Genomic DNA, 26927 nt, shown 5'->3' with positions numbered 1-26927 from the left:
AGAGAATTTTAACCCAAATTATGTCTACATTAAATTAAGAAAACAAGAGAATACATAAAACATCCTTGCAATCTCTCTACTCACCTGTTTGTGGCTATTTTCTTTGTTCCTTCTGTCTGTATTATTAAAAGTTGATCATGTTTAGCGTTTTAAGAGATTTCCAAAGAGTTTAGTGTGCTCAATATACTATGTCTCTCCACTGAAGTTTCACTGAGTAAAGTTATATCTACAGTACAATTTCTGCGTCACACAATATTGCTATGCACTTTGGAACAGTAAGGGGATGAAGTTAACCCTTTATATGGACCCTTTTTAGTGCCCTTAGACACTTCAGAGACAAAAGTTAACAAACGTTAAATTATAAGATTAGCTTGAAATCTGTTAAAACATGACATGTACTTTTTTTCATAAGATCGTTTTTTCTTGAGTGTTCAACTTTAAAGTTTTCCTTCAAATGTGCATTACCAGTCCTCCCTGTACGATATTGCTGTATACTTTTTACTGCACTGTAAGGTTGAAAGGGATATTTTACTTTTTCTATTCAGCACAAGGTTGAATTGTTATTAGATTTTATGAAAGGGGTTCTGGGAAATCTGCAACATGATATACTTTATGCATAAGATCTGTCTATGAATTGTCATGAGGTTATTTGTTTATTGTGTATTGTAAAAATCTATTTTTTGTATTCCCTCCTTCCTTCCCCTTCACTGTAAACTGAGTCAGTGTCTGTGTGTGGGTGACTGAGTGAAAGGTGGATGGAAAGGGACTGGTGGTGCCTGCTGAGTGATGGAGCTGCCATCTCTCTGTTACTCTATGGATATTAGATGACTGTGCTGTCACTCTGCCTGCGCAGCTGCTCACACAACAACACACCTGGACACACCGGCAGAGATAGAGACCCAGCTCTCATCAAATCTTAATGACCTGGGGTGTGAGTGTGATTATGCCTTTTTGAGACAACGTTCTGTGACTCAGCACAATTGACTGTATCACACCCAGAGGAAAAGAGAGAGAGAGAGAGATTTGTTTTCGTAGCTCAGTGGAGCATCTGCTCGATGTATCTTCTGGACGTTCCTAATTAGCAGCTAGGGAGCCTGTGTGTACATAGCTCTCAAGGATTTATGAATATGAGTATGTGTCTCCTTCTGCACTCCCCTCGCTCCGTATCTTCCTATGCCTCTTCCTCTCTGCTCTCCCTCTCGATCTCCTTTCTTAGAGGCGTACTGTGGTTTAACCACTCTATGGAGCCGACTTGTTTGTTACTTCAGTGGTAACCGTAATATTATAACTCTCACACACACACACACCTCTTCAGTGTACCCAAACCAGGCCCTGAGTGGCTTAGAGTTCTCTGGCAGTGAGGTTTCATTAGTCATTGATTAGAGATGATGGTTCACTCTGGCAGATAATTGAATTCTCATTTGGCCTCTTGTTTTAGAGAAAGCCCGGTTCCAAGTCAGATAAAGCCAGTGGGCTCATTTCAAAAACAATGAGGCCAAACATAATTAACTTTAACACACTGGCTCGGCCTCGTTATCGACTGAACAGAGTGTCTTACTGTAATGTTTTTACTCCTGGTGTAGACATGCAGTAAACCACTAACTCTACCTCAACACCCTCGCTTTGCTGATCTCAGATTTGACTTGTAATCCTGCCGACTCAGCCTCAAGTTCAATGCTCAAACATTTTTCTCTGCTGCACAACCACACAATGTCCACAATGTAAGTTCAGTTACTGAGTGTGTGTGTGTGTCTGTGTTATTCAGTTTGTGCAATACAGGAGTGTTTGCATATATCTGATTTTGTAATTGTTGATCACAGCCTCTGTGCCTCTCTACCTTTGGCTGATCTACAGTGCCTTCAGAAGGAATTCACACCCCTTGACCTTTTCCTAATTTTGTTGTGTTACAGCCTGAATTTAAAATGGATTAATTGAGATTTTGTGTCACTGGCTTACACACAATATCCCATAAATTCAAAGTGGAATCATGTTTTTAGATACTTTTACTAATTAATAAAAATTTAAATCTGAAATGTCTTGAGTCAGTAAGTATTCAACCTCTTTGTTATGGCAAGCCTAAATTAAGTTCAGATGTGAAAATGTGCTTTCAAAATCACATAATAAGTTGCATGGACTCATTCTGTGTGCGATAATAGTGTTTTAATGTGATTTTTTAATGACTACCTCCTCACTGTACCAACCACAAAGACCAGGGTGTTTTTCCAATGCCTCGCAAAGAATGGCACCTATTGATGGGTAAAAAAACAAACAGACATTGAATATCCTTTTGACCATAGTGAAGTTATGAATTATACTTTGGATGGTGTATCAGTACATTTACATTTTTACATTTAAGTCATTTAGCAGACGCTCTTATCCAGAGCGACTTACAAATTGGTGCATTCACCTTATGACATCCAGTGGAACAGCCACTTTACAATAGTGCATCTAAATCTTTTAAGGGGGGGGGGGGGGGTCAGAAGGATTGCTTTATCCTATCCTAGGTATTCCTTGAAGAGGTGGGGTTTCAGGTGTCTCCGGAAGGTGGTGATTGACTCCGCTGTCCTGGCGTCGTGAGGGAGTTTGTTCCACCATTGGGGTGCCAGAGCAGCGAACAGTTTTGACTGGGCTGAGCGGGAACTGTACTTCCTCAGTGGTAGGGAGGCGAGCAGGCCAGAGGCGGATGAACGCAGTGCCCTTGTTTGGGTGTAGGGCCTGATCAGAGCCTGAAGGTACTGAGGTGCCGTTCCCCTCACAGCTTCGTAGGCAAGCACCATGGTCTTGTAGCGGATGCGAGCTTCAACTGGAAGCCAGTGGAGAGAGCGGAGGAGCGGGGTGACGTGAGAGAACTTGGGAAGGTTGAACACCAGACGGGCTGCGGCGTTCTGGATGAGTTGTAGGGGTTTAATGGCACAGGCAGGGAGCCCAGCCAACAGCGAGTTGCAGTAATCCAGACGGGAGATGACAAGTGCCTGGATTAGGACCTGCGCCGCTTCCTGTGTGAGGCAGGGTCGTTCTCTGCGGATGTTGTAGAGCATGAACCTACAGGAACGGGCCACCGCCTTGATGTTAGTTGAGAACGACAGGGTGTTGTCCAGGATCACGCCAAGGTTCTTAGCGCTCTGGGAGGAGGACACAATGGAGTTGTCAACCGTGATGGCGAGATCATGGAACGGGCAGTCCTTCCCCGGGAGGAAGAGCAGCTCCGTCTTGCCGAGGTTCAGCTTGAGGTGGTGATCCGTCATCCACACTGATATGTCTGCCAGACATGCAGAGATGCGATTCTCCACCTGGTCATCAGAAGGGGGAAAGGAGAAGATTAATTGTGTGTCGTCTGCATAGCAATGATAGGAGAGACCATGTGAGGTTATGACAGAGCCAAGTGACTTGGTGTATAGCGAGAATAGGAGAGGGCCTAGAACAGAGCCCTGGGGGACACCAGTGGTGAGAGCGCGTGGTGAGGAGACAGATTCTCGCCACGCCACATGGTAGGAGCGACCTGTCAGGTAGGACGCAATCCAAGCGTGGGCCGCGCCGGAGATGCCCAACTCGGAGAGGGTGGAGAGGAGGATCTGATGGTTCACAGTATCGAAGGCAGCCGATAGGTCTAGAAGGATGAGAGCAGAGGAGAGAGAGTTAGCTTTAGCAGTGCGGAGCGCCTCCGTGATACAGAGAAGAGCAGTCTCAGTTGAGTGACTAGTCTTGAAACCTGACTGATTTGGATCAAGAAGGTCATTCTGAGAGAGATAGCAGGAGAGCTGGCCAAGGACGGCACGTTCAAGAGTTTTGGAGAGAAAAGAAAGAAGGGATACTGGTCTGTAGTTGTTGACATCGGAGGGATCGAGTGTAGGTTTTTTCAGAAGGGGTGCAACTCTCGCTCTCTTGAAGACGGAAGGGACGTAGCCAGCGGTCAAGGATGAGTTGATGAGCGAGGTGAGGTAAGGGAGAAGGTCTCCGGAAATGGTCTGGAGAAGAGAGGAGGGGATAGGGTCAAGCGGGCAGGTTGTTGGGCGGCCGGCCGTCACAAGACGCGAGATTTCATCTGGAGAGAGAGGGGAGAAAGAGGTTAGAGCACAGGGTAGGGCAGTGTGAGCAGAACCAGCGGTGTCGTTAGACTTAGCAAACGAGGATCGGATGTCGTCGACCTTCTTTTCGAAATGGTTGACGAAGTCGTCTGCAGAGAGGGAGGAGGGGGGGGGAGGGGGAGGAGGATTCAGGAGGGAGGAGAAGGTGGCAAAGAGCTTCCTAGGGTTAGAGGCAGATGCTTGGAATTTAGAGTGGTAGAAAGTGGCTTTAGCAGCAGAGACAGAAGAGGAAAATGTAGAGAGGAGGGAGTGAAAGGATGCCAGGTCCGCAGGGAGGCGGAGTTTTCCTCCATTTCCGCTCGGCTGCCCGGAGCCCTGTTCTGTACACCGAGTCACTGCAAAGATACAGGCGTCCTCCCTAACTTAGTTGCCGGAGAGGAAGGAAACCGCTCAGGGATTTTCCCATGAGGCCAATGGTGACTTTAAAACAGTTGCAGAGTTTATTGGCTGTGATAGGAGAAAACTGAGGATGGATCAACAACATTTTAGTTACTCCACATTACTAACCTAAATGACAGAGTGAAAAGATGGAAGTCAGTACAGAATAAAAATATTCCAAAACATGCATCCTGTTTGCAATAAGGCAATAAAGTAAAACTTCAAGAAATGTGTCAAAGAAATTAACTTTATATCCTGAAAACAATGCGTTATGTTTGGGGCAAATCCAACACATCACTGAGTTTCCACTCTTCATATTTTCAAGCATGGTGGTGGCTGCATGGATATGCTTGTCATTGGCAAGGACTAAGGAGTTTTTTAAATGATAAAAATAAATGGTTCAGTCTGCTTTCCAACAGACACTGGGTGTCACGGCCGTCGTCGGAAGGAGACAAAGGCGTAGCGAGTGTACATTTTATTTAAATTTTAATGTTGCCAAGAAAACGACCGTGAAGCTTAACAGTGCTATAGTGCCACTAACAAAGATAACAACCCACAATCACATGTGGGAAAAAGGGCTGCCTAAGTATGATTCCCAATCAGAGACAACGATAGACAGCTGTCCCTGATTGAGAACCATACCCGGCCAAAACATAGAAACACAAATCATAGAAATAAAGGACATAGAATGCCCACCCAAATCACACCCTGACCAAACCAAATGGAGACATAAAAAGGCTCTCTACGGTCAGGGCGTAACATGGAGACAAACTCACCTTTCAGCATGACAAAAACCTAAAATAGTAGGTCAAATATACACAGGAGTTGCTTACCAAGATGACATTGAATGTTCCTGAGTGGCCTAGTTACAGTTTTGACTAAAATTGTCTTGAAAATCTATGGCAAGACTTGAAAATGGCTGTCTAACAATGACCAACAACCAACTGGACAGAGTTTGAAGAATTATACAAATAATAATGTGCAAATATTGTACAATCCAGGTGTGCAAAGCTCTTCCAGACTTACCCAGAAAGAATCACAGCTGTAATCGCTGCCAAATGTGATTTTAACATGTATTGACTCAGGGGTGTCAATACTTATGTAAATGAGATATTTCTGTATTTCATTTTCAATACATTAGCAAAACAATTAATAAACATCTATGTAATCCATTTTGAATTCAGGCTGTAAGACCACAAAATGTGGAATAAAACAAGTGGTATGAATTCTTTCTGAAAGCACTGTACTGATCCTATTGGCCAGGGTTGAGGGTCTGTAGCAGACCAGAATGCCTCTCTTTCATTCCCACACCTGTCACGTTCCTGACCTGTTTTTCCTTTTTCTTGTATTTATTTAGTTGGTCAGGGCGTGAGTTGGGGTGGGTTGTCTATGTGTTATTTTCTATGTTGGGATGTTTGTGTTCGGCCGGGTATGATTCTCAATCAGAGACAGCTGTCAATCGTTGTCCCTGATTGAGAATCATACTTAGGCAACCTGGGTTTCACGTGTGTTTTGTGGGTGTTTCTATCTCGTGTCTGTGTTCGTGTCACACTGGACTGTTTTCGGTTTGGTCACGTTTGTTGTTTTTGTATGTGTAAGTGTTCAGTTTTACGTTCATGAAATAATGACTACTTTCCACTCTGCGTGTTGGTCCGATCCATGCTCCTCCTCGTCTGAGGAGGAGAACGACTTCAACAGCCATTACAACACCGATGATTGGCGGGCCTGTCCCAGGTGGGGTGTGTGTAAGTGTAGTGGGAGGGTTAGGGTTGAAGCATATCTGGTTCCCATGCACAACTGTCGACTGGTACGATGGGTGTGTGCTCGGGAATGCTGAGCACTTGTGTTTTTGTGTGTTGGGTGTACAGTGCATATACTTATGCTGAGTTTATAGATTCCCATGAGAACCTCTCCCCATCTCTTTTTTGTTCTCATTCTCTTTTTCTTCCTGTGTCTTTCTTGTCTGGACGACCACTTCACCTCCCTGGTGGTTTCTATCTTCTCCTGGTGGATGAGCTCTGCCCATTACTCCTGAATAAGTCCCAGAGAGAAAACACGCTGCAGGAAAACCCTCTGCTGCTCCATGTCAAGGAATATGTTCTCTCCTTTAGGACAGGCATTTTATGCATGTCTGCCGGTGTGTGTGTGTGTCCGTGCGTGCGTCTTTGTCCATCTGTGTGTGTGTGTGTGTGTCCGTGCGTGCGTCTTTGTCCATCTGTGTGTGTGTGTGTGTGTGTGTCAGTACATCTTGGTCCGTAGTATCTGCAGAGTTACTAATGAAGGGGCTGTTCTCAGCGCTGGGCCTCAGTATTAATAACCAGCAGCCAGAAATAGAACTGAATACTATTAACATGCTAATACAATCAGCATGGAGCCCTGTCCGTTTCCCCAGCAGCCTATTCACTACCACTCTGGTACCACACTGCCTCTGTAGAACATCATTATCCTACCTATACAGTTGTGTGTGTGTGTGTGTGTGTTAGGGCCGGGACGACACCAGTATCGCGATACTCGCTAGTGCCGTGGCAAGGAAACAAAACACAAAGCAGATTTAACTTCTTCAGGAACACCACTCTAATTTGAAATAGTAATTTTAAGTATGTTGTCATCCAGAGTTACTGTAAGGGGTGTCTATCTGGTGGCAGGGAAGTCAGACGCAGGAGAGCAGAACTTGATAATAGCCGGAGCAGTTTAATAGTAAAACCAACGGCATAAGAAATACAAAGTATGGGCACAATAACCCGACGCGCACCAGTCAAACATAATGTGCACAAGCACTTACAATAAACAATACCACACAAAGACATGGGGGGAACAGAGGGTTAAATACACAACACATAATGAGGGAAATGAGAACCAGGTGTGTGGAAAAACGAGACAAAACAAATCGAAAATGAAAAATGGATCGGCGATGGCTAGAAGACTGGCGACGTCGACCACCGAACACCTCCCGAACAAGGAGAGGCATCAAACTTCGCCAGAAGTTGTGACAGTCACAGTTATTTACACACAGCAGGTTTTTAAAGGGCCAAAGAGTTTGGTCTGCTTCGTGTTTGCCATGGGAAAAAATATTGCCATACTGGTTTCGTCACAGCCCCAGTGTGTGTGTGTGAGAGAGAGTGTGTGTGAGTCAGTGGAGGCTGCTTAGGGGAGGACAGCTCATAGTAATGTCTGGAACGGAGCGAATGGAATGGCATCAAACCATGTATTTGATACCATTCCACCCATTCTACTCCAGCCGCTACCACGAGCCCATCCTCCTCAATTAAGGTACCACTAACCTCCTGTGGTGTGTGTGTAAGGTTTCTTGTTAAAGCTGTTAGTGTAGATGTGGAATGATGGAGATTGTAACGTAAGTGGGTTATGTTGGTAAAGGAGAAACTGAGTGAAACTTGCAGTGTGAGGGGGAGTGTGTTCAGATGATTGCCTACCTGCTATACCATATAGGACGTCAAGCAGTGTGCACTTACTGCAGACATTATAGAGGGACGTTCGAGTTCGACAGCCACATAACATCACCTACTGTGACTGCCTACATGGATTGTGTAAATACAACTCATGCCTGAGGGAGATGATTGCAAAAGCATAGAGCATATAGGACCCTCACCCCTAAGAAATCGTCTGGTGATATAGACAGGGAAACAGACAGGGAGGGGTCTTTATGCTTTAGCAATCATCTAACTCAAGTCCCTGAGTTCTATCTATGGAAGACGTACTGTAGGCGCAGATGGGAACATATTTGTCAGTTGAATTCATGGCTGACCATTTCCTGAATGTCCTAGTCTTTTGGTTTTCCTGGCACGTTCCTCTGCCTTCCTATTCCTAAAGAGGACTAGAGAGGGGCTGACCCTGGCCCTCAGCACCATCACCATCCTCTGCATTACAATACCTTCTCGCTCTCTCTCTCTCTCTATCTCTCAATGACATGACATGTATTATACATGTCTCCTTCACAGTCACCTCTCCTTCTCACTGACTCCATCTCTCCTTTCTCCTTCTCTCTGTCTCTCTCTGTCTCTCTCTGTCTCTCTCTGTCTCTCTCTCTGTCTCTCTCTCTGTCTCTCTCTCTGTCTCTCTCTCTGTCTCTCTCTCTGTCTCTCTCTCTGTCTCTCTCTCTGTCTCTCTCTCTGTCTCTCTCTCTGTCTCTCTCTCTGTCTCTCTCTCTGTCTCTCTCTGTCTCTGTCTCTCAATTCAATTTGCTTTATTGGCATGACGTAACAATGTAGATGTACAATATTAACATAATACAAATAATAATAATTGTCTACGGGACAACATTAACAACAATAATCAAGGGTCAAAGTAACCATACATTGAACAATGACAATAAGCAGAGAGGACATGTGCAGGTTGCTCTGTCTCTCTGTCTCTCTCTCTCTCTCTCTCTCGCGCGCTCTCTCTCTCATGTAATTCCATATTTCCATGAAATGCGGGGAGCTTTCCAGTGGCTTATGGACAGATGTGAATTAATGGGGACATCAGACTGATGTGAAAAGCGTTTTGTTTTTAAATGTTTTTAAATCCCAGGGTGAACGAGGTGAAGGGGATTGGTAAATGTATCCCTGCACTCTTCCCTATTAACTCGCAGCTGTGATGGGTTGTCGTTGTTATGTCCTCACACAGCCCAGGGAACAGAAACACACACACACTACACAGTGTACCTGGAACGATACCTTCCCGGCAAGCGGAGGTACATCCGCACTAACACCCTCACACACTACTGTGCATACCCGAAGATACACAAAACCTCTCTCAAACGCAACCACCTTTGCCAATTACCTGGGTAAGCCTACGACCAAACTACAATACCCCTTTCAAGTTCCCTCACACACTAATGAGGTAGAGTCCTGCAGCCACACGATGGAGCACATAGTAACCCTCTCCGTATGACAGAACCTCCTCACTGGGAGGAAACTGCCTAAATCAGAGCCAAAATGGAGCCCACTGTCCTAATGAGCATGAAGCAGCAGGCTCAGCAGAGCAGAACCCATTTCCTGGTCTTGCGTGATTTGGGGCTGTGGGCCTTTTGTCATGAGAGCCTTTTGTCACTAAGCTGTGTTAATTTCAGTTTAGCAAGCTAGCTCTGAATGTACGCTGATTGGTCAATAATGGAACTGACTAGCAGTAGAGCGCTACGTGTACTATAATGAATCCGATCTGTGTGTGTGTGTGTGTGTGTGCGCGTGTGTCTGTAATCACTCTACCCTCTCAATTTAGTTCCCCTACAGCATTCAATTCCAGCCTGTGAGGAACTGGAGTGATTTAAAAAACAGCAAAGCAAGAAGTTTCTCAGTAAACAGGCTGATTGTGAGATTGAGGCTAAGGTGAGGGGATATGGAGAGATGCCCCTCTACACTTCTACTGATACGCCTCTGGGCCTCGTTAAAAGGTCTGTGCAGAGTTGATAGGTAAGCAAAAAGGTGTGTGTGTGTGTTTCTCTGTGTATGATAAATGACTAGTCAGCATTGGCAGTCAAGCCTATGGCAGACCTCATGTTACACACACGCACTCAATTTTGTATTTCTGTAAGGATGCCCAATCCTAATCTTTCTCTTGGGGATTATATAATTCAGACTTCGACCCTATCTAGCAGGGGGATGAGTGTTATTTCCGTGCTTCACTGCTCTCAAAGCCCTGCAACCTAATCTTGATTATGACTTAATGAACATGGGGGGAAAACCCTGACCGAATCACATAACGTGTGTGTTTTAAAGCAATGGCAACAGAGGAGATTGTTTGGCAGGATATCTCCTGCAGGATTTGAACAAAGGAAACATTCATCATGGATTTAAAAGATCTCATATAACTGTCCCCACTTCTCCAACCCCCCTCTCCTCCTCTCTTCCTCCCTCCAGGATAGTCTGCTCTGTCACTGCTCAGTGATTCAGCATCCAAACCACACCACTTTGCTGTAGTTTAGTGCTATCCCTTTCTTGAAGGATAAAAGTGGTCTCTTGTGTGTGTGAGATTGAGTCTGTGTGTATAGGTTTCACACACTCCTTCTTCTCTGGCCTATCACATTCTGTTCCTCCTTCACTCCAAAGCTATTTTGTAGTGTGTGTTTGTGTGTGTGTGTGTGTTTTATAGTGTGTGTGTGTGTGTTTCACTCCAAAGCTATTTTGTAGTGTGTGTGGGTTTTATCGTGTGTGTGTGTGTGTGTGTGTGTCTTATAGTGTGTGTGTGTGTGTGTGTGTGTGTTTCACTCCAAAGCTATTTTATAGTGTGTGTTTGTACTCCCTATCCATCTGCATGTCTTGTTCCTTCGACTCCTTGAAGTACACTCCTAAGTTACATTGAGGTGTCTGGGTGACTGTCAGGTTACCAAACACTGGTATGACCATGCCTTACCTCACACCATTGATACAACACCTAACATTGCATGCTGTAACGGTCCTGACCTGTTTTATGTTGTTTTTGTATGTGTTTATGGTCAGGGCGTGTGTTTTGGGTGGGCAGTCTATGTTTTCTGTTTCTATGTTGGTTTTGGGTTGCCTGGTATGGCTCTTAATTAGAGGCAGGTGGTTTGCGTTTTCCTCTAATTAAGAGTCATATTTAGGTAGGGTGTTCTCACTGTTTGTTGGTGGGTGATTGTCTTCCGTATCTGTGTTATGTTTGCACCATACGGGACTGTTTGGATGTTTGTTTCGTTTTGATGTAGTCTGTTCCTGTCCGTGAGTTTTACGTTAGTTATGTAAGTTCATGTTCAGGTTTTTCGTCTACGTCGTTTTCTTGTTTTGTAATTTTGAAAGTGTTTTGTTTTTCGTGTTGCCATCGTCGTTACAAATAAAAAGATGGCTTATTTCCCGAATGCTGCATTTTGGTCTACTGATCCTTCTCTCCTCTCTTCGTCCGAGGATGAGGAGAACGACAGCCCTTACACATGCATGTCTTTCCTGTCTCCACCAAAACTTCTTCTCAGCATACTGCACTTCCTTTCCTTCTGTCTAGTTAATAAACCGTGAGCATAAATGAACGCGGTGGGTTGCGCCAGCCTAGCGGGGTTGGTTGCCGTAGCGCCCAGCCTCTGATCACCCTTTCTGTTTGAACTCAGCGTTGTACGATAAGGAAGCAAAGAACACATCATTTACTCAACACGGAGAAGCAGCAGGAACAGAGATTCAGCATGACTGCTGTACAAATATCAACTAGTCTGTGTCAGCCAGTGCCCCCGGACCAGGGACAGCGCCCTTTTTATGTGTGTGTGTTAAATAATTGTGTAAAAGTGTGTAAAAGCTTCTGTGTGTATGCATCTCTGTGTGTGTGTGTGTGTGTGTGCTTGTCATCCTTGTGTGTGTGCCTGTCATAAGTGTGTGTGTGTGTGCCTGTCATCCTTGTGTGTCTGTCTGTCGTGAGTGAGTGTGTGTGCATCTGTGCTGAACAGACACAGGGGGACGGTGTGTTCAGATGTATTACAGAGGCTACTACAGCACTGCAGCAGGGTCCAATCAGATGACCTTCTACAGTTTCACTGGACTCCTGTTCCATTGTGTTTGTGTTATGAGGTTATTTATTTATTCCCCACTTGAGGAGAATAGCCTGGGAGATGATTGTGTTTCTGTAGACAGTGGAGGGGCCCCATAGAGGAAGAGGGGGCAGGATCCACTCTCTGTAGTGAAGGAATGGGATGGGGCGGGGCAGACATTAGGCAGCAGACACAGGGAAGGGCTACCAAGAGATGAACACACACACACACATTGCATGATGCGATTGGCCTCTACTCCACGGTAGCTGTGTGAGCAGCCTTTCACATTACATCACCCATCACACCACAGGAACAGAAGTCCCTACGGCCCTTTTGACCCAGAGGAGACCTGAGGTGTGACCTGAGGTGTGACCTGAGGTGTGAGGCAGACGCTGGGGACCGCTTTGTCCAGTCGCCCCTGAGAAGGAGAGTGTGCCGGCCAATCCAACACACACACTTCATCAACCATGAATGCTGCATGCTTGCACTCTCTTACACACACACACACACACACACACACACACACACACACACACACACACACACACACACACACACACACACACACACACACACACACACACACACACACGAAGAGGCATAACTCGTTCCTTTTTGCTGGGTGTGGAAAGCATAACTCTGTGTGTGTGAGACATATTTCTTTGCTCTGTACCTTAAACAAAGTGGTTGGTTTGAAGGTCAGTATGAAAGTAGAGAGGCGCTGCCATTGATCCAGAACTCCTGTACTGAACACTCCCCCCGGGCCTTTCCCCCCACTGAGCTGATAGCGGGGCTGCGCTCTCTCTCTTTGCAGCAAACAAGACGTGTGTGTGTGTGTTGTCTGTCTACGTTTCCATGGTGTGTAACTGATCCCTGGTGTATAATGTCTAAGACAGACAATACACGCACACACACACACACACTGCATCACTAAGCAGTGTGAGGAAGGTGACTCCTAGCTCCAACTCTACTCTTGAACAATCTCTTGAATCTCTTGAACAACTCTTGAACAATCAACCACATCTCAATGTCTCTCCCCTCCACGCCCGAAGGAACCCCCTCCCTCCGCTTCTTCATTCATCCCTCCCTGAAACCACGGTCACAGTTGTCATGACACATTAACATCCTGTTGTGCGACGTCTCGCCCATCAGGCCTTCGGGGAGTGTGAGAGGCCCAGGTCTGAGAACGCAACAATACCTGTCTGTGTGTATGTGTGTGTTTGTTTGTTACATCTCATTCCTCTACACAGCGTGAAATCTGTCTTCAGCGCAGCTCAAATCCGTAATGTTTCCCAAGGTCGACATGTCTCTTTACATTCCGTGCTCGGAATTCTGTCGGTGTGAGCGTCGCCGACTCTCGGGATTCTCTTGCACCCTTTCTCTCCCTGCTTTCCCTGCTCTCTCTCTTTTCTCTCTCTCTTTCTCTCTCTCTCTCTCTCTTTTCTCTCTCTCTCTCGCTCTATCTCTCTCTCTCTCGCTCGCTCCCTCGCTGCCTCAGTGACTGTGGGATTTTTAGAATGCACCTCACAACATAGCACAGGCTTACACACACATCGTGACTAGATAATGACACTCGTTTACAATTGGTGTGTTCTTTTAAACTCTCCTCCTCTCTGTCTAATGTCTCTGCAGCATTAGACAGACAACCGAGTTCCAGACTCTCTCTCTCTCTCTCTCGTACCTCATTGACTTGCTCTGGCCGATATTCTCACTTCTATCTTTCTTTTATCTGTCTCTGCTGATTTCTTCTCTTCTTTCTCTCCCCTTGTCTTTCTCTCCCCAGGTCTCTGTCTGTGCACCTCTGTTATATGACACTTCATACTCTTCCTCTCTCTTTTCTCCACCTCCCTTCTCCTCTCCTCTCCTCTCCTCTCATCCTCCTCTATCCCCCATTATGGAGTTTCAATGCCATTAGTGAGTGTACAGGTGGAATGGTGAACAGGTAAACTGATGAGACTAAACATGCCATTAACCCTGGTGGAGGATTCAAGTCTATGCGTCTGTCCTCTGACTCAAATACCATGGGTCCGTTCTCTGACCTTTCATCTCTCTGTGTTGTTGCGCTCCAGGCACCTCTCCGGCTCCAAGATGAAGGACCTTCTCAGAATCTCCGTCCCCTTCCTCAAACGAGCCTGTGCCGTCTCTCTCTATGTGAGTATCAACCACAACCATACAACTAAGACAATGTCTATATCTCAGTACACATCTGTTTGGTATAGTAAACATGTTGAATGTGTAGGTCAAAGCACCTGTTTGATGTTATGTTCGGTACAGTTAACATTATATAAGTTGAATGTGTAGGTTAAAGCACAAGTTTGACGTTCGTTTTCGGGACATTTCACTGTTATGTTGATATGTGTAAATGTAGGTCTAGTTGCATGGTAATGTCCTGCTGTTCACTCCTCCCTCCTGTAGGTGGCAGTCATCATGTCCTTCAGGCTCTGGCTGATGGGCGGCTCCATGCCTCTCTTCTCTGAGCAGGACAACCCAGCCTCCTTCTCTCCTCACCTGCTCACCAGGTTATTCCTAGCCCTATCACAGACATGTTAAATCAATTTCAATGCTAAAACGCTAAGATACTGTATTGAAATCAGTCATATTCAGTCATAATTTCTGATACATGTAGCCACCATATTAAAAGTTGTATAAAAGACTATGAACATAAATGGACCCTCAAATAGACCCAAACAACAGCCTCCCATAAATGGACCCACAAATAGACCCAAACAACAGCCTCCCTCCCTGGGTTAGCCTCCTACCCACTCCCCAGGCTTCAGGGCCTACTCCATTGTTGTAGGCCTCAAGAGTGTGTGAGCAGTAGTGCTCTGGTCCCTATCTGCAGTGGCAGACACTGTAGCTGTCGTCGGGCAACAGATAATCTGTCATTAGCTCTTGCAAAGCCACCTGGGAAATGTACTTCCTAAATCTCTTCATACCATACACCCAGTCTTTCTTTCCCTCCTTCCCTTCTTCCTTCCTGGCACTGTCTCAAGGATGCTCTTGTCATTGAGAAAGGAGAATGTCAGTCTTAGTGTTACAAACCTTCCATCCAGCCAGCTATCTATCTATCCATCCATCAGTCAGTGTGCTCCAATATGTTTTAATGAAGAGATGCGCGTCGTAGTGAGGATTGAGACTAACCTTGAAGAGTGTGTTTGTCCTTTTGATACTGACAATCAGTCAGTTATGGATATGTGTGTATGAGAAGTGTGTGTCATACCTGCTGTGTGTGTGTGTGTGTGTGTGTGTGTGTGTGTGTGTGTGTGTGTGTGTGTGTGTGTGTGTGTGTGAAAAGTGTGTATCGTCCTTGGGGTGTGGTGTCTGTGTTTACTCATTCCCTCTCCATCTGTAGTGATTATCCATCATGTCAGCGGTTCTCTGACAAGCCATTTATAATTCATCGTAGCGGCCTCACTTATGTCATTAATCTAGCCTGTGTGTGCGTGTGTGTGTGTGTGTGTGTGTGTAGGTGCTTAAGTGATTTATTTGAATAAACAAGCGGACTGCGGTTACAGTATTATATTACTGATTGATCAACTGCTGGTGACAGGAGAAGTAGCTGTTTACTATATGAATGATATGCAACAGTCTAGCCCAGCCTGGTTAATGGCACCGTGTGAGTGTGAGTGTGTGTGTGTGTGTGTGTGTGTGTGTGTGTGTGTGTGTGTGTGTGTGCGCACGCGGGTGCGTGAGTGTGTGTGTGTTTGTGTGTGTGTGTGTGTGCGCGAGCGTGCGTGCGTGCGTGAGTGGGTGTGTGGGTGTGTGGGCGTGCGTGCGTGAGTGTGTGTGTGTGTGGGCGTGTGTGTGGGTGTGCTTTGGAGTTTTTATCTTCAACTGACCATGTTGCAGACCAGTGACATTTCTGTTCATTTAGCATTTACTATTCCTCTCTCGTTTCTCATAAAGGTTAGGTGTGTTTGTGTGTTATTATCTAGTTGTGTGTGTGATTGTCTAGTTGAGTGTGTGCGTGTGTGTGCGTATGCGTGTGTGTGTGTGTGTGTGTGTGTGTGTGATTGTCTAGTTGAGTGTGTACATCAAATTCAATACTGAAAGATTTTGAGAATCTTGAGTGTCATACTGCGCAATATTCTAATCCATTAAACATCAAGTGCCATTGTCTGTGATTGCCTTTTTCTGTGTGTGTGTGTTTGCCCATGTGCGTGCATGTATTTACCCGTGTGTGTGTGTTTGCCCGTGAGCATGCCTGTGTGTGTGTGTGTGGGTGTGTGTGTGTGTGTGTGTGTGTGTGTATTTTAAGGTATTTGTCTATCTGGTGTGTCAGTGTCCTCTGCGCTGGGTGGTGTGGAGTGCTCTCCTCACATCATGACTCTGTGAGTGTTTAAGGCTGTTAAGCTGGGTGGTTTGACACCTGAATTCAGGACTCTTGATCAGGGAGAACATGCTGGAACACAGGAGACTGAGGAGACACAGCTACAGTCCTCAAACCTCTCATCACCTACCTATCAGCAACTGCTATTCATTTTCTCCATTATTATTTCTCTCTGTCTCAATGTCTTTCTCAATGTCTCCCTCTCTCTTTCACTCCCTCTCTCTCTCTCTCTCATTTGCTCTCTCTAAATCTTCTGTCTTTGTCTCTCTCTTTCTGGAGTGCTCTCTTTCTTTCACTCCCTCTCTCTCTCATTTTCTCTCTCTAACTCTTCTGTCTGTCTCTCTTTCTGGAGTGCTCTCTCTTTCTGGAGTGCTCTCATTTTCTCTCTCTAACTCTTCTGTCTGTCTGTCTCTCTCTCTTTCTGGAGTGCTCTCTCTTTCTGGAGTGCTCTCATTTTCTCTCTAACTCTTCTGTCTGTCTTTCTCTCTCTCTTTCTGGAGTGCTCTCTCTCTCATTTTCTCTCTCTACCCTTTCTGTCTTTCTCTCTCTCTTTCTGTCTGTCTCTCTCTCTTTCTGGAGTGCTCTCTCTCTTTTTTTGGAGTGCTCTCTCTCTTTCTGGAGTGCTCTCTCTCTTTCTGGAGTGCTCTCTCTCTTTCTGGAGTGCTCTCTCTCTTTCTGGAGTGCTCTCTCTCTTTCTGGAGTGCTCTCTCTCTTTCTGGAGTGCTCTCTCTCTTTCTGGAGTGCTCTCTCTCTTTCTGGAGTGCTCTCTCTCTTTCTGGAGTGCTCTCTCTCTTTCTGGAGTGCTCTCTCTCTTTTTGGAGTGCTCTCTCTTTCTGGAGTGATCTCTCTCTTTCTGGAGTGCTCTCTCTCTTTCTGGAGTGCTCTCTCTCTTTCTGGAGTGCTCTCTCTTTCTGGAGTGCTCTCTCTCTTTCACTCCCTCTCGTTTTCTTTTTCTTTCCTTTTCTTTCTCTTTTTCTCATCCATGCATCATTTTCCTCTCTCCCTTTTCCCACTCCCTCACTTCTCCCTGCCCTGTCTTCTCCTCTCTGTTAGGAAATGCTGTGCATGTTGTGCTAAGTGGGGAGAGAGGGGGGTTGTGGGCGGTGGGGCAATTGAATCTATGTCCCGTTCCAGTCTGATCATGGCAGTTGGTGAGCATACTCTCCTCCATGTTTAACTCTCTGGCTCTGTCAGTCGCCAAGTCTGGAGGAGTGTGTGTGTGTGTGTGTGCGCGCGTGTGTGCACTCATGTTTGTTCATGCTTGTGCCTGTCTCTCTGTCTATGTCTATCTGTATGTCTTTCTCTCTAATAGCCAGCCTGACTGTGTGGCAAAAACAGAAAGAGAAGGTTGATATTCTGTACATCCATTGCACATATCTAGCCTCCTATTCAACAGGGATTTCCCCTCAATCTACTATAGCACTAGGTTAGGTGAAGCTGTCAATAGATCACTTCATGCCGTCCCCCGGCGTTAGATGTTCCTCCATAAATCGACGATATACCAGCAGTTCATATTCACTCTGCGCCCCCTCTCAAATCAACAGGCGATCTGAACCCGCCTGTCCAAATCAATGGAGAATTGACTTTCCCTATCTGTTCTATGGAAAGCTTGTTTTGCTGCAGAGAGAGAATCAATGTGTAATCTATGCATATCTCTGAAGCTGCTGCTCTTCTGAGTGGGAGGAGAATGCTGATAGGGTATCTCAGTGGGGTGTCACAGTGTTCTCATGTTCTCATGCACTTCTGACCAGAGAGGGGGTTGGGTGCCATTTGGATGCAGAAACACACACATGCAAATTACTTCTAGCATCGCCCTACTGTATGCGTGCGCACGTCTGTGTGTTTCTGCACATAAGCGTTTGTGTGGGTGTTAGGATTCATTTTTATCAATGCACTGAAGCACAAAAATATTTATTTTCCCGTTTGCAGTTTTGTCAAATCAAAGTTTCATTTCACTTCAAGTCACATTGACTGTTTTTTAAATAAATGTATTTATTTCACCTTTATTCAACCAGGTAGGCTAGTTGAGAACAAGTTCTCATTTGCAACTGCGACCTGGCCAAGATAAAGCATAGCAATTCGACACATACAACAACACAGAGTTACACATGGAATAAACAAAACATACAGAGGAAGTACAGTTCCCACTCAGCCCAGTCAAAACTGTTCGCTGCTCTGGCACCCCAATGGTGGAACAAACTCCCTCACGACGCCAGGTCAGCGGAGTCAATCACCACCTTCCGGAGACACCTGAAACCCCACCTCTTTAAGGAATACCTAGGATAGGATAAAGTAATCCTTCTAACCCCTCCCCCCCCCCTTAAAAGAGTTAGATGCACTATTGTAAAGTGGTTGTTCCACTGGATATCATAAGGTGAATGCACCAATTTGTAAGTCGCTCTGGATAAGAGCGTCTGCTAAATGACTTAAATGTAAATGTAAATGTAAATACAGTCAATAATACACTAGAAAAATATGTCTATATACAATGTGAGCAAATGAGGTGAGATAATGGAAGTAAAGGCAAAAAAAGGCCATGGTGGCGAGGTAAATACAATATAGCAAGTAAAACACTGGAATGGTAGATTTGCAGTGGAAGAATGTGCAAAGTAGAAATAGAAATAATGGGGTGCAAAGGAGCAAAATAAATAAATACAGTAGGGGAAGAGGTAGTTGTTTGTAACGGCAGTCTAAGTCGTCCTCCTCCTCAGACGAGGAGAGGCGAGAAGGATCTGAGGACCAATGTGCAGCGTGGTAATTTTCCATTATTTAATTAACACAAAACAAGACACTATACAAAATGACAAAACAAACTAACCATCACAGTCCTAGCTGGTGCAGACAAAACACAAAGACAGGAAACAACCACCCACAATCCCCAACACAAAACAAGCCACCTATATATGATTCTCAATCAGGGACAACAATTGACAGCTGTCTCTGATTGAGAACCATATTAGGCTGGACACAGAAACAGACTAGCTAGACACACAACATAGAATTCCCACCCAGCTCACGTCCTGACCAACACTAAACAAGCAAAACACATAAGAACTCTGGTCAGGACGTTACAGTACCCCCCTCCTGAGGTGCGGACTCCAAACGCACCCCTAAAACTCAAGAGGAGGGTCTGGGTGGGCATCTACATTGTTTGGGCTAAATTATAGATGGGCTATGTACAGGTGCAGTAATCTGTGAGCTGCTCTGACAGCTGGTGCTTAAAGCTAGTGAGGGAGATAAGTGTTTCCAGCTTCAGAGATTTTTTGCAGTTCGTTCCAGTCATTGGCAGCAGAGAACTGGAAGGAAAGATGACCAAAGGAGGAATTGGCTTTGGGGGTGACCAGTGAGATATACCTGCTGGAGCGCGTGCTTCAAGTGCGTGCTGCTATGGTGACCAGTGAGCTGAGATAAGGCGGGGCTTTACCTAGCAGAGGCTTGTAGATAACCTATAGCCAGTGGGTTTGACGACGAGTATGAAGCAAGGGCCAACCAACGAGAGCGTACAGGTCGCAAGGGCCAACCAACGAGAGCGTACAGGTCGCAATGGTGGGTAGTGTATGGGGCTTTGTGACAAAACGGATGGCACTGTGATAGACTGCATCCAGTTTGTTAAGTAGAGTGTTGGAGACTATTTTATAGATGACATCACCGAAGTCGAGGATCGGTAGGATGGTCAGTTTTACGAGGGTATGTTTGGCAGCATGAGTGAAGGATGCTTTGTTGCAATATAGGAAGCTGATTCTAGATTTAATTTTGTATTGGAGATGCTTAACCTCTACCGAGTACCTAACCCGGATTCGGGAGCACCCCCCACCCCCCCCACACTGATTAGCATCGCTAGCATAGCGTCACAATTAAATAGTAGCATCTAAATATCATTAAATCACAAGTCCAAGACACCCAATGAAAGACACAGATCTTGTGAATAAAGCCACCATTTCAGATTTTTAAAATGTTTTACAGGGAAGACACAATATGTAAATCTATTAGCTAAACACGTTAGCAAAAGACACCATTTTTTTACTCCAACAGTTTTTTCCTGCGTCAGTAGCTCAATCAATCAATCAATTTTATTTTATATAGCCCTTCGTACATCAGATAATATCTCGAAGTGCTGTACAGAAACCCAGCCTAAAACCCCAAACAGCTAGAATGCAGGTGTAGAAGCATGGTGGCTAGGAAAAACTCCCTAGAAAGGCCAAAACCTAGGAAGAAACCTAGAGAGGAACCAGGCTATGAGGGGTGGCCAGTCCTCTTCTGGCTGTGCCGGGTGGAGATTATAACAGAACTATGCCAAGATGTTCAAAAATGTTCATAAGTGACAAGCATGGTCAAATAATAATCATGAATAATTTTCAGTTGGCTTTTCATAGCTGATCATTAAGAGTTGAAAAACAACAGGTCTGGGACAGGTGGCGGTTCCATAACCGCAGGCAGAACAGCTGAAACTGGAATAGCAGCAAGGCCAGGCGGACTGGGGACAGCAAGGAGTCACCACGGGCGGCAGTCCCGACGCATGGTCCAGGGCCCAGGTCCTCCGAGAGAAAGAAAGAGAGAAGGAGAAAATTAGAGAGAGCCAAGATTTTCAAAATGTTCATAAATGACAAGCATGGTCAAATAATAATCAGGAATAAATCTCAGTTGGCTTTTCATAGCCGATCATTAAGAGTTGAAAACAGCAGGTCTGGGACAGGTAGGGGTTCCATAACCGCAGGCAGAAGAGTTGAAACTGGAATAGCAGCAAGGCCAGGCGGACTGGGGGCAGCAAGGAGTCACCACGGCCGGTAGTCCCGACGTATGGTCCTAGGGCTCAGGTCCTCCGAGAGAAAGAGAGAAGGAGAAAATTAGAGAGAGCCAAGATTTTCAAAATGTTCATAAATGACAAGCATGGTCAAATAATAATCAGGAATAAATCTCAGTTGGCTTTTCATAGCCGATCATTAAGAGTTGAAAACAGCAGGTCTGGGACAGGTAGGGGTTTCGTAACCGCAGGCAGAAACAGTTGAAACTGGAATAGCAGCAAGGCCGGGCGGACTGGGGACAGCAAGGTGTCAGCATGCCCGGTAGTCCTGACGTATGGTCCTAGGGCTCAGGTTCTCAGAGAGAAAGAGAGAACGAGAGAATTAGAGAGAGCATACTTAAATTCACACAGGACACTGGATAAGACAGGAGTATTCCAGGTATAACCAACTGACCCTAGCCCCCCGACACATAAACTACTGCAGCATAAATACTGGAGGCTGAGACAGGAGCGGTCAGGAGACACTGTTAGCTATCACTAATTCGACTAAATGAAAATATATATAGCCACTAACCAACAAACAAATTCATAAGATGACAGTCTGATAACATATTTATGGTATAGCATAGTTTTTTTTTTTTAAATGTGCATTTTTCAGGTATAAATCACAGTTCTACATTGCAGCTGCAATCTGATATAGTGCTGATGCAGCCAGAACAATTACAGAGACCAACTTCATATAACTAATTACTTGTCTTAAAACATTTCAGAAAAAATACACAGCGTACAGATATTGAAAGCCCAACATCTGGTGAATCCAAACAATATTTCAGATTTATTAAATGTTTTATAGCGAAAACAAAATGTAGCGCTAAATTAGCATAGCCACGCCAGCCAGAACCAGCTGGGCGCGCCCGACCAGTTCACATGCACGACAGATATATGAAATAACATCGTAAATTGGGTCTTACTATTGCTGATCTTTCATCAGAATGTTGATAAAGGTGTCCTTAGTCCTGATGAGTCGTTCAATCCATTCACAATGGCAACTTTCCCTCTTCATTTAGCGTAGGTACTGGTCGACTAGCACGGTTCTGTCCAAAGTTAAAAAACTCACAGAACGGAACACGGCAAAACTCCCGAAAAAATTCAAATAATCTGATTAAACTATATTGAAAAAACATACATTAAGATGATATGGTCACATGTATCAAACAAACTTCGAGACGGAGATAGTTTTCATCCGTAACGGTAGCATAACAAAAGACAATTGCACCTCTAAAACGCGCGTTTCAGAAAACCGGAAGTTGTCGGTCACGCTAAAGAAATAGGTCTTATTTCACGTCAGTACAAGATAAACAAAAAATTTCTCCTCTGACGTCTTCCTGACACCCAGAGGAAGACGAATGAAGTGTGTTTCGGGTCATAGGTGGCGTGACCATATATAGGCAGAGCGTTGAAGCGAGCATACACATCTTGCAATCTTCTTCTTGCTCAGGGAAAGTGCTGTCAAATGACTTGTGTTTCACTCAGAGACAAAATTGAAACGGTTTTAGAAACCACAGCTTGTTTTCTATCCAATGGTATATGGTTATATGCATATAGTAACAGCAATAATTGAATAAGAGGCAGTTTAATCTGTAGAGGCAATTATGCTAATGCGAAAACAGCACCCCCTGTATTCTCAAGAAGTTAATGTGAGTCTGGAAGGAGAGTTTACAGTCTAACCAGACACCTAGGTATTTGTAGTTGTCCACGTATTCTAAGTCAGAGCCGTCCAGAGTAGTAATGCTGGATGGACGGGCAGGTGCGGGCAGCGATCGGTTGAAGAGCATGCATTTAGTTTTACTTGTATTTAAGAGCGGTTGGAGGCCACGGAAGGAGAGTTGTATGGCATTGAAGCTCGTCTGGAGGTTAGTTAACACAGTGTTCAAAGAGGGGCCAGAAGTATACAGAATGGTGTCGTCTGCGTAGAGGTGTATCAGAGAATCACCAGCAGCAAGTGCAACATCATTGATGTATATGTAACAGTATAACTTTTACGGCTTCCCCTCGCCCTGACACGGGTGCGAACCAGGGACCCTCTGCACACATCAACAACAGTCACCCACGAAGCATCGTTACCCATCGCTCCACAAAAGCCGCGGCCCTTGCAGAGCAAGGGGAAAACCCTACTTAATGTCTCAGAGCAAGTGACGTAACTGATTGAAATGCTACTAGCGAGCACCCGCTAACTAGCTAGCCATTTCACATCCGTTACACTCACCCCCCTTTCAACCTCCTCCTTTTCTGCAGCAAACAGTGATCCGGGTCAACAGCATCAATGTAACAGTATAACTTTAAACCATCCCCTCGCCCCGACACGGGCGCGAACCAGGGACCCTCTGCACACATCAACAACGGTCGCCCACGAAGCATCGTTACCCATCGCTCCCCAAAGGCCGCGGCCCTTGCAGAGCAAGGGGCAACCCTACTTAAAGTCTCAGAGCAAGTGACGTAACTGATTGAAATGCTACTAGCGCGTACCCGCTAACTAGCTAGCCATTTCACATCCGTTACACTCATCCCCCTTTCAACCTCCTCCTTTTCCGCAGCAACCAGTGATCCGGGTCAACAGCATCAATGTAACAGTATAACTTTTACGGCGTCCCCTCGCCCCGACACGGGCGCGAACCAGGGACCCTCTGCACACATCAACAACAGTCACCCACGAAGCATCGTTACCCATCGCTCCACAAAAGCCGCGGACCTTGCAGAGCAAGGGGAAACCCTACTTAATGTCTCAGAGCAAGTGACGTAACTGATTGAAATGCTACTAGCGCGCACCCGCTAACTAGCTAGCCATTTCACATCCGTTACATATACAGAGAAGAGAGTCGGCCCGAGGATTGAACCCTGTGGCACCCCCATAGAGACTGCCAGAGGTCCGGACAACAGGCCCTCCGATTTGACACACTGAACTCTATCAGAGAAGTAGTTGGTAAACCAGGCGAGGCAATCATTTGAGAAACCAAGGCTGTCGAGTCTGCCAATAAGAATGTGGTGATTGACAGAGTCGAAAGCCTTGGCCAGGTCGATGAATACGGCTGCGCAGTAATGTCTCTTATCGATGGCGGTTATGATGTCGTTTAGGACCTTGAGCATGGCTGATGTGCACCCAAAACCAGCTCTGAAACCAGATTGCATAGCGGAGAAGGTACGGTGGGATTCGAAATGGTCGGTAATCTGTTTGTTAACTTGGCTTTCGAAGACCTGAGAAAGACAGGGTAGGATAGATATAGGTCTGTAGCAGTTTGGGTCAAGAGTGTCACCCCCTTTGAAGAGGGGTATGACCGCGGCCGCTTTCCAATCTTTGGGAATCTCAGACGATACGAAAGAGAGGTTGAACAGGCTAGTAATAGGGGTTGCAACAATTTCGGCAGATCATTTTAGAAAGAGAGGGTCCAGATTGTCTAGCCCGGCTGATTTGTAAGGGTCCAGATTTTGCAGCTCTTTCAGAACATCAGCTATCTGGATTTGGGTGAAGGAGAAATGGGGGAGGCTTGGGCGAGTTGCTGTGGGGGGTGCAGGGCAGTTGACCAGGGTAGGGATAGCCAGGTGGAAAGCATGGCCAGCCGTAGAGAAATGCTTATTGAAATTCTCAATTATAGTGGATTTATCGGTGGTAACAGTGTTTCCTAGCCATTGAGCAGTGGGCAGCTGGGAGGAGGTGCTCTTATTCTCCATGGACTTTACAGTGTCCCAGAACTTTTTTGAGTTAGTACTACAGGATGCAAATTTCTGTTTGAAAAGCTAGCCTTAGCTTTCCTAACTGCCTGTGTATATTTGTTCCTAACTTCCCTGAAAAGTTGCATATCACGGGGGCTATTCGATGCTAATGCAGAACGCCACAGGATGTTTTTGTGCTGGTCAAGGGCAGACAGGTCTGGAGTGAACCAAGGGCTATATCTATTCCTAGTTCTACAATTTTTGAATGGGGCATGCATATTTAAGATGGTGAGGAAGGCACTTTTAAAGAATAGCCAGGCATCATCTACTGACGGGATGAGGTCAATGTCATTCCAGGATACCCCGACCAGGTCGATTAGAATGGCCTGCTCGCAGAAGTGTTTTAGGGAGCGTTTGACAGTGATGAGCGGTGGTCGTTTGGTCGCAGACCCATTACGGATGCAGGCAATGAGGCAGTGATCGCTGCGATCTTGATTGAAAACAGCAGAGGTGTATTTGGAGGGCAAGTTGGTTAGGATGATATCTATGAGGGTGCCCATGTTTATGGATTTGGGGTGGTACCTGGTGGGTTCATTGATAATTTGTTAAAGATTGAGGGCATCAAGCTTAGATTGTAGGATGGCCGGGGTGTTAAGCATGTCCTAGCAGCACGAGCTCAGAAGATAGATGGCGGGCAATCAATTCACATATGGTATCGAGGGCACAGCTGGGGGCAGACTGTGTGCCCATTTGAAAAGTTTTGTCTTACAGTTCACCATCCCAAATACCGAACTCACTAAGTCATCCTCCAGTCATAGCTTCAGCTACAGAGCAGTTCACACAGAACCGTTCCTTACAGCTCTGTGTTTGTTGTTCCAGTTAGTCCTTGAGTAGAGGAACGGCCACCCACTCAGACTGGAGCTAAAGCCTTTCCATTTCTATAGAGGAGCCAGCTTATCTGTTCTAAATGATAAGGGACAGCCATTGACTGTAATGGAGAGTCATTTAGTGATTTAGCAGTGTGTGTGTGGCTATGTGTGTGTGTGTGTGTCCTCTATCGCTTCATGCTCCCCTCTCTCTGTTTTCTTTCATTACTCGTTTTCCTCTCTCAGCCACCAATCCTTCCACTTTCCTCTACTCCCTCTCGTCTCTCTCTCCTGCTCAGTCAAGCAGACCTCTCTTTCCTCTCTTTCTGTCCATGGCCATGTAATGGTCTCAGGTAGCTCCCTCAGTGTGACAGAATCAATAGCACAGCCGCTCGGACTCCTGCGTCCCAAATGGCACCATATGGCCTTTGTAGTGCACTACTTTTTGACCAGGGCCCATAGAGCTCTGATCAACAGTAGTGCACCAGAGGGAATACGGTTCCATTATCTAAACTCACGGAGGACATGATGACCAACAGAACAGGATGTTCTTTCATGGATGTTTGCAGTAAACAACATAGAGTGTGATTGAATACAGTGCGATTCAACTTCCTGTACATGTAATGTAAGAATGTGACCAATAGTTAACATTTGAACCCTTCTCTCTCTTTCTATTTGTCTCTGTTCTTTCCTCTTGTCTTGTCTTCTCCCTCTAGGTTCCTGACCTACTGCTACCTGTTGGCGTTCAACGCGTGGCTGCTGCTGTCTCCCGCGGTGCTGTGTTATGACTGGCAGGTGGGCAGTATACCCCTGGTGGAGTCACTGTGGGACACGCGCAACGTCGCCGCCCTGCTGCTGGGAGTGGTCATGGTCGCCCTCTGTCTGCACTGTGTCATGTCGCTGCAGGTGAGATGGACATGGAGATTAGGTGCCTTCAGAACAGCCATGAAAGAACAGCCTCAATTCGTCAGGGCATGGACTCTACAAGGTGTCAAAAGCGTTCCACAGGGATGCTGGCCCATGTTGACTCCAATGCTTCCCACAGTTGTGTCAAGTTGGCTGGATGTCCTTTGGGTGGTGGACTATTCTTGATACACACGGGAAACTGTTGAGTGTGAAAAACCCAGCAGCGTTGCAGTTCTTTACACAAACTGGTGCACCTGGCACCTACTACCATACCCCGTTCAAAGGCACTTAAATATTTTGCCATTCATCCTCTGAATGGCACACATACACAATCCTTGTCTCAATTGTCTCAAGGCTTAAAAATCCTTCTTTAACCTGTCTCCTCCCCTTCATCTACACTGATGGAAGGGAATTTAACAAGTGACATCAATAAGGGATCATAGATTTCACC

At 45.7% G+C, this 26927-nt stretch overlaps 1 protein-coding gene across 2 annotated transcripts in view; it reads left to right on the top strand.

The window, feature by feature from the left end:
• Window positions 1-26927, top strand: part of LOC129838949 (protein O-mannosyl-transferase TMTC1-like) — a 106872-nt gene that overhangs the window by 27285 nt on the left and 52660 nt on the right. Inside the window, exons 5-7 of one of the 2 annotated variants that reach the window (XM_055906229.1) lie at window positions 13995-14076; window positions 14341-14444; window positions 26287-26476. In XM_055906229.1, the coding sequence (XP_055762204.1) occupies window positions 13995-14076; window positions 14341-14444; window positions 26287-26476 (376 nt within the window). The remainder of the gene's footprint in view (window positions 1-13994; window positions 14077-14340; window positions 14445-26286; window positions 26477-26927) is intronic. The other variant, XM_055906230.1, reaches the window with a different exon arrangement.

The sequence above is a fragment of the Salvelinus fontinalis genome, chromosome 39 (genome assembly GCF_029448725.1).
Source record: "Salvelinus fontinalis isolate EN_2023a chromosome 39, ASM2944872v1, whole genome shotgun sequence".
Taxonomy (NCBI): domain Eukaryota; kingdom Metazoa; phylum Chordata; class Actinopteri; order Salmoniformes; family Salmonidae; genus Salvelinus; species Salvelinus fontinalis.
This window is presented reverse-complemented; position numbering and strand designations above follow the sequence as displayed.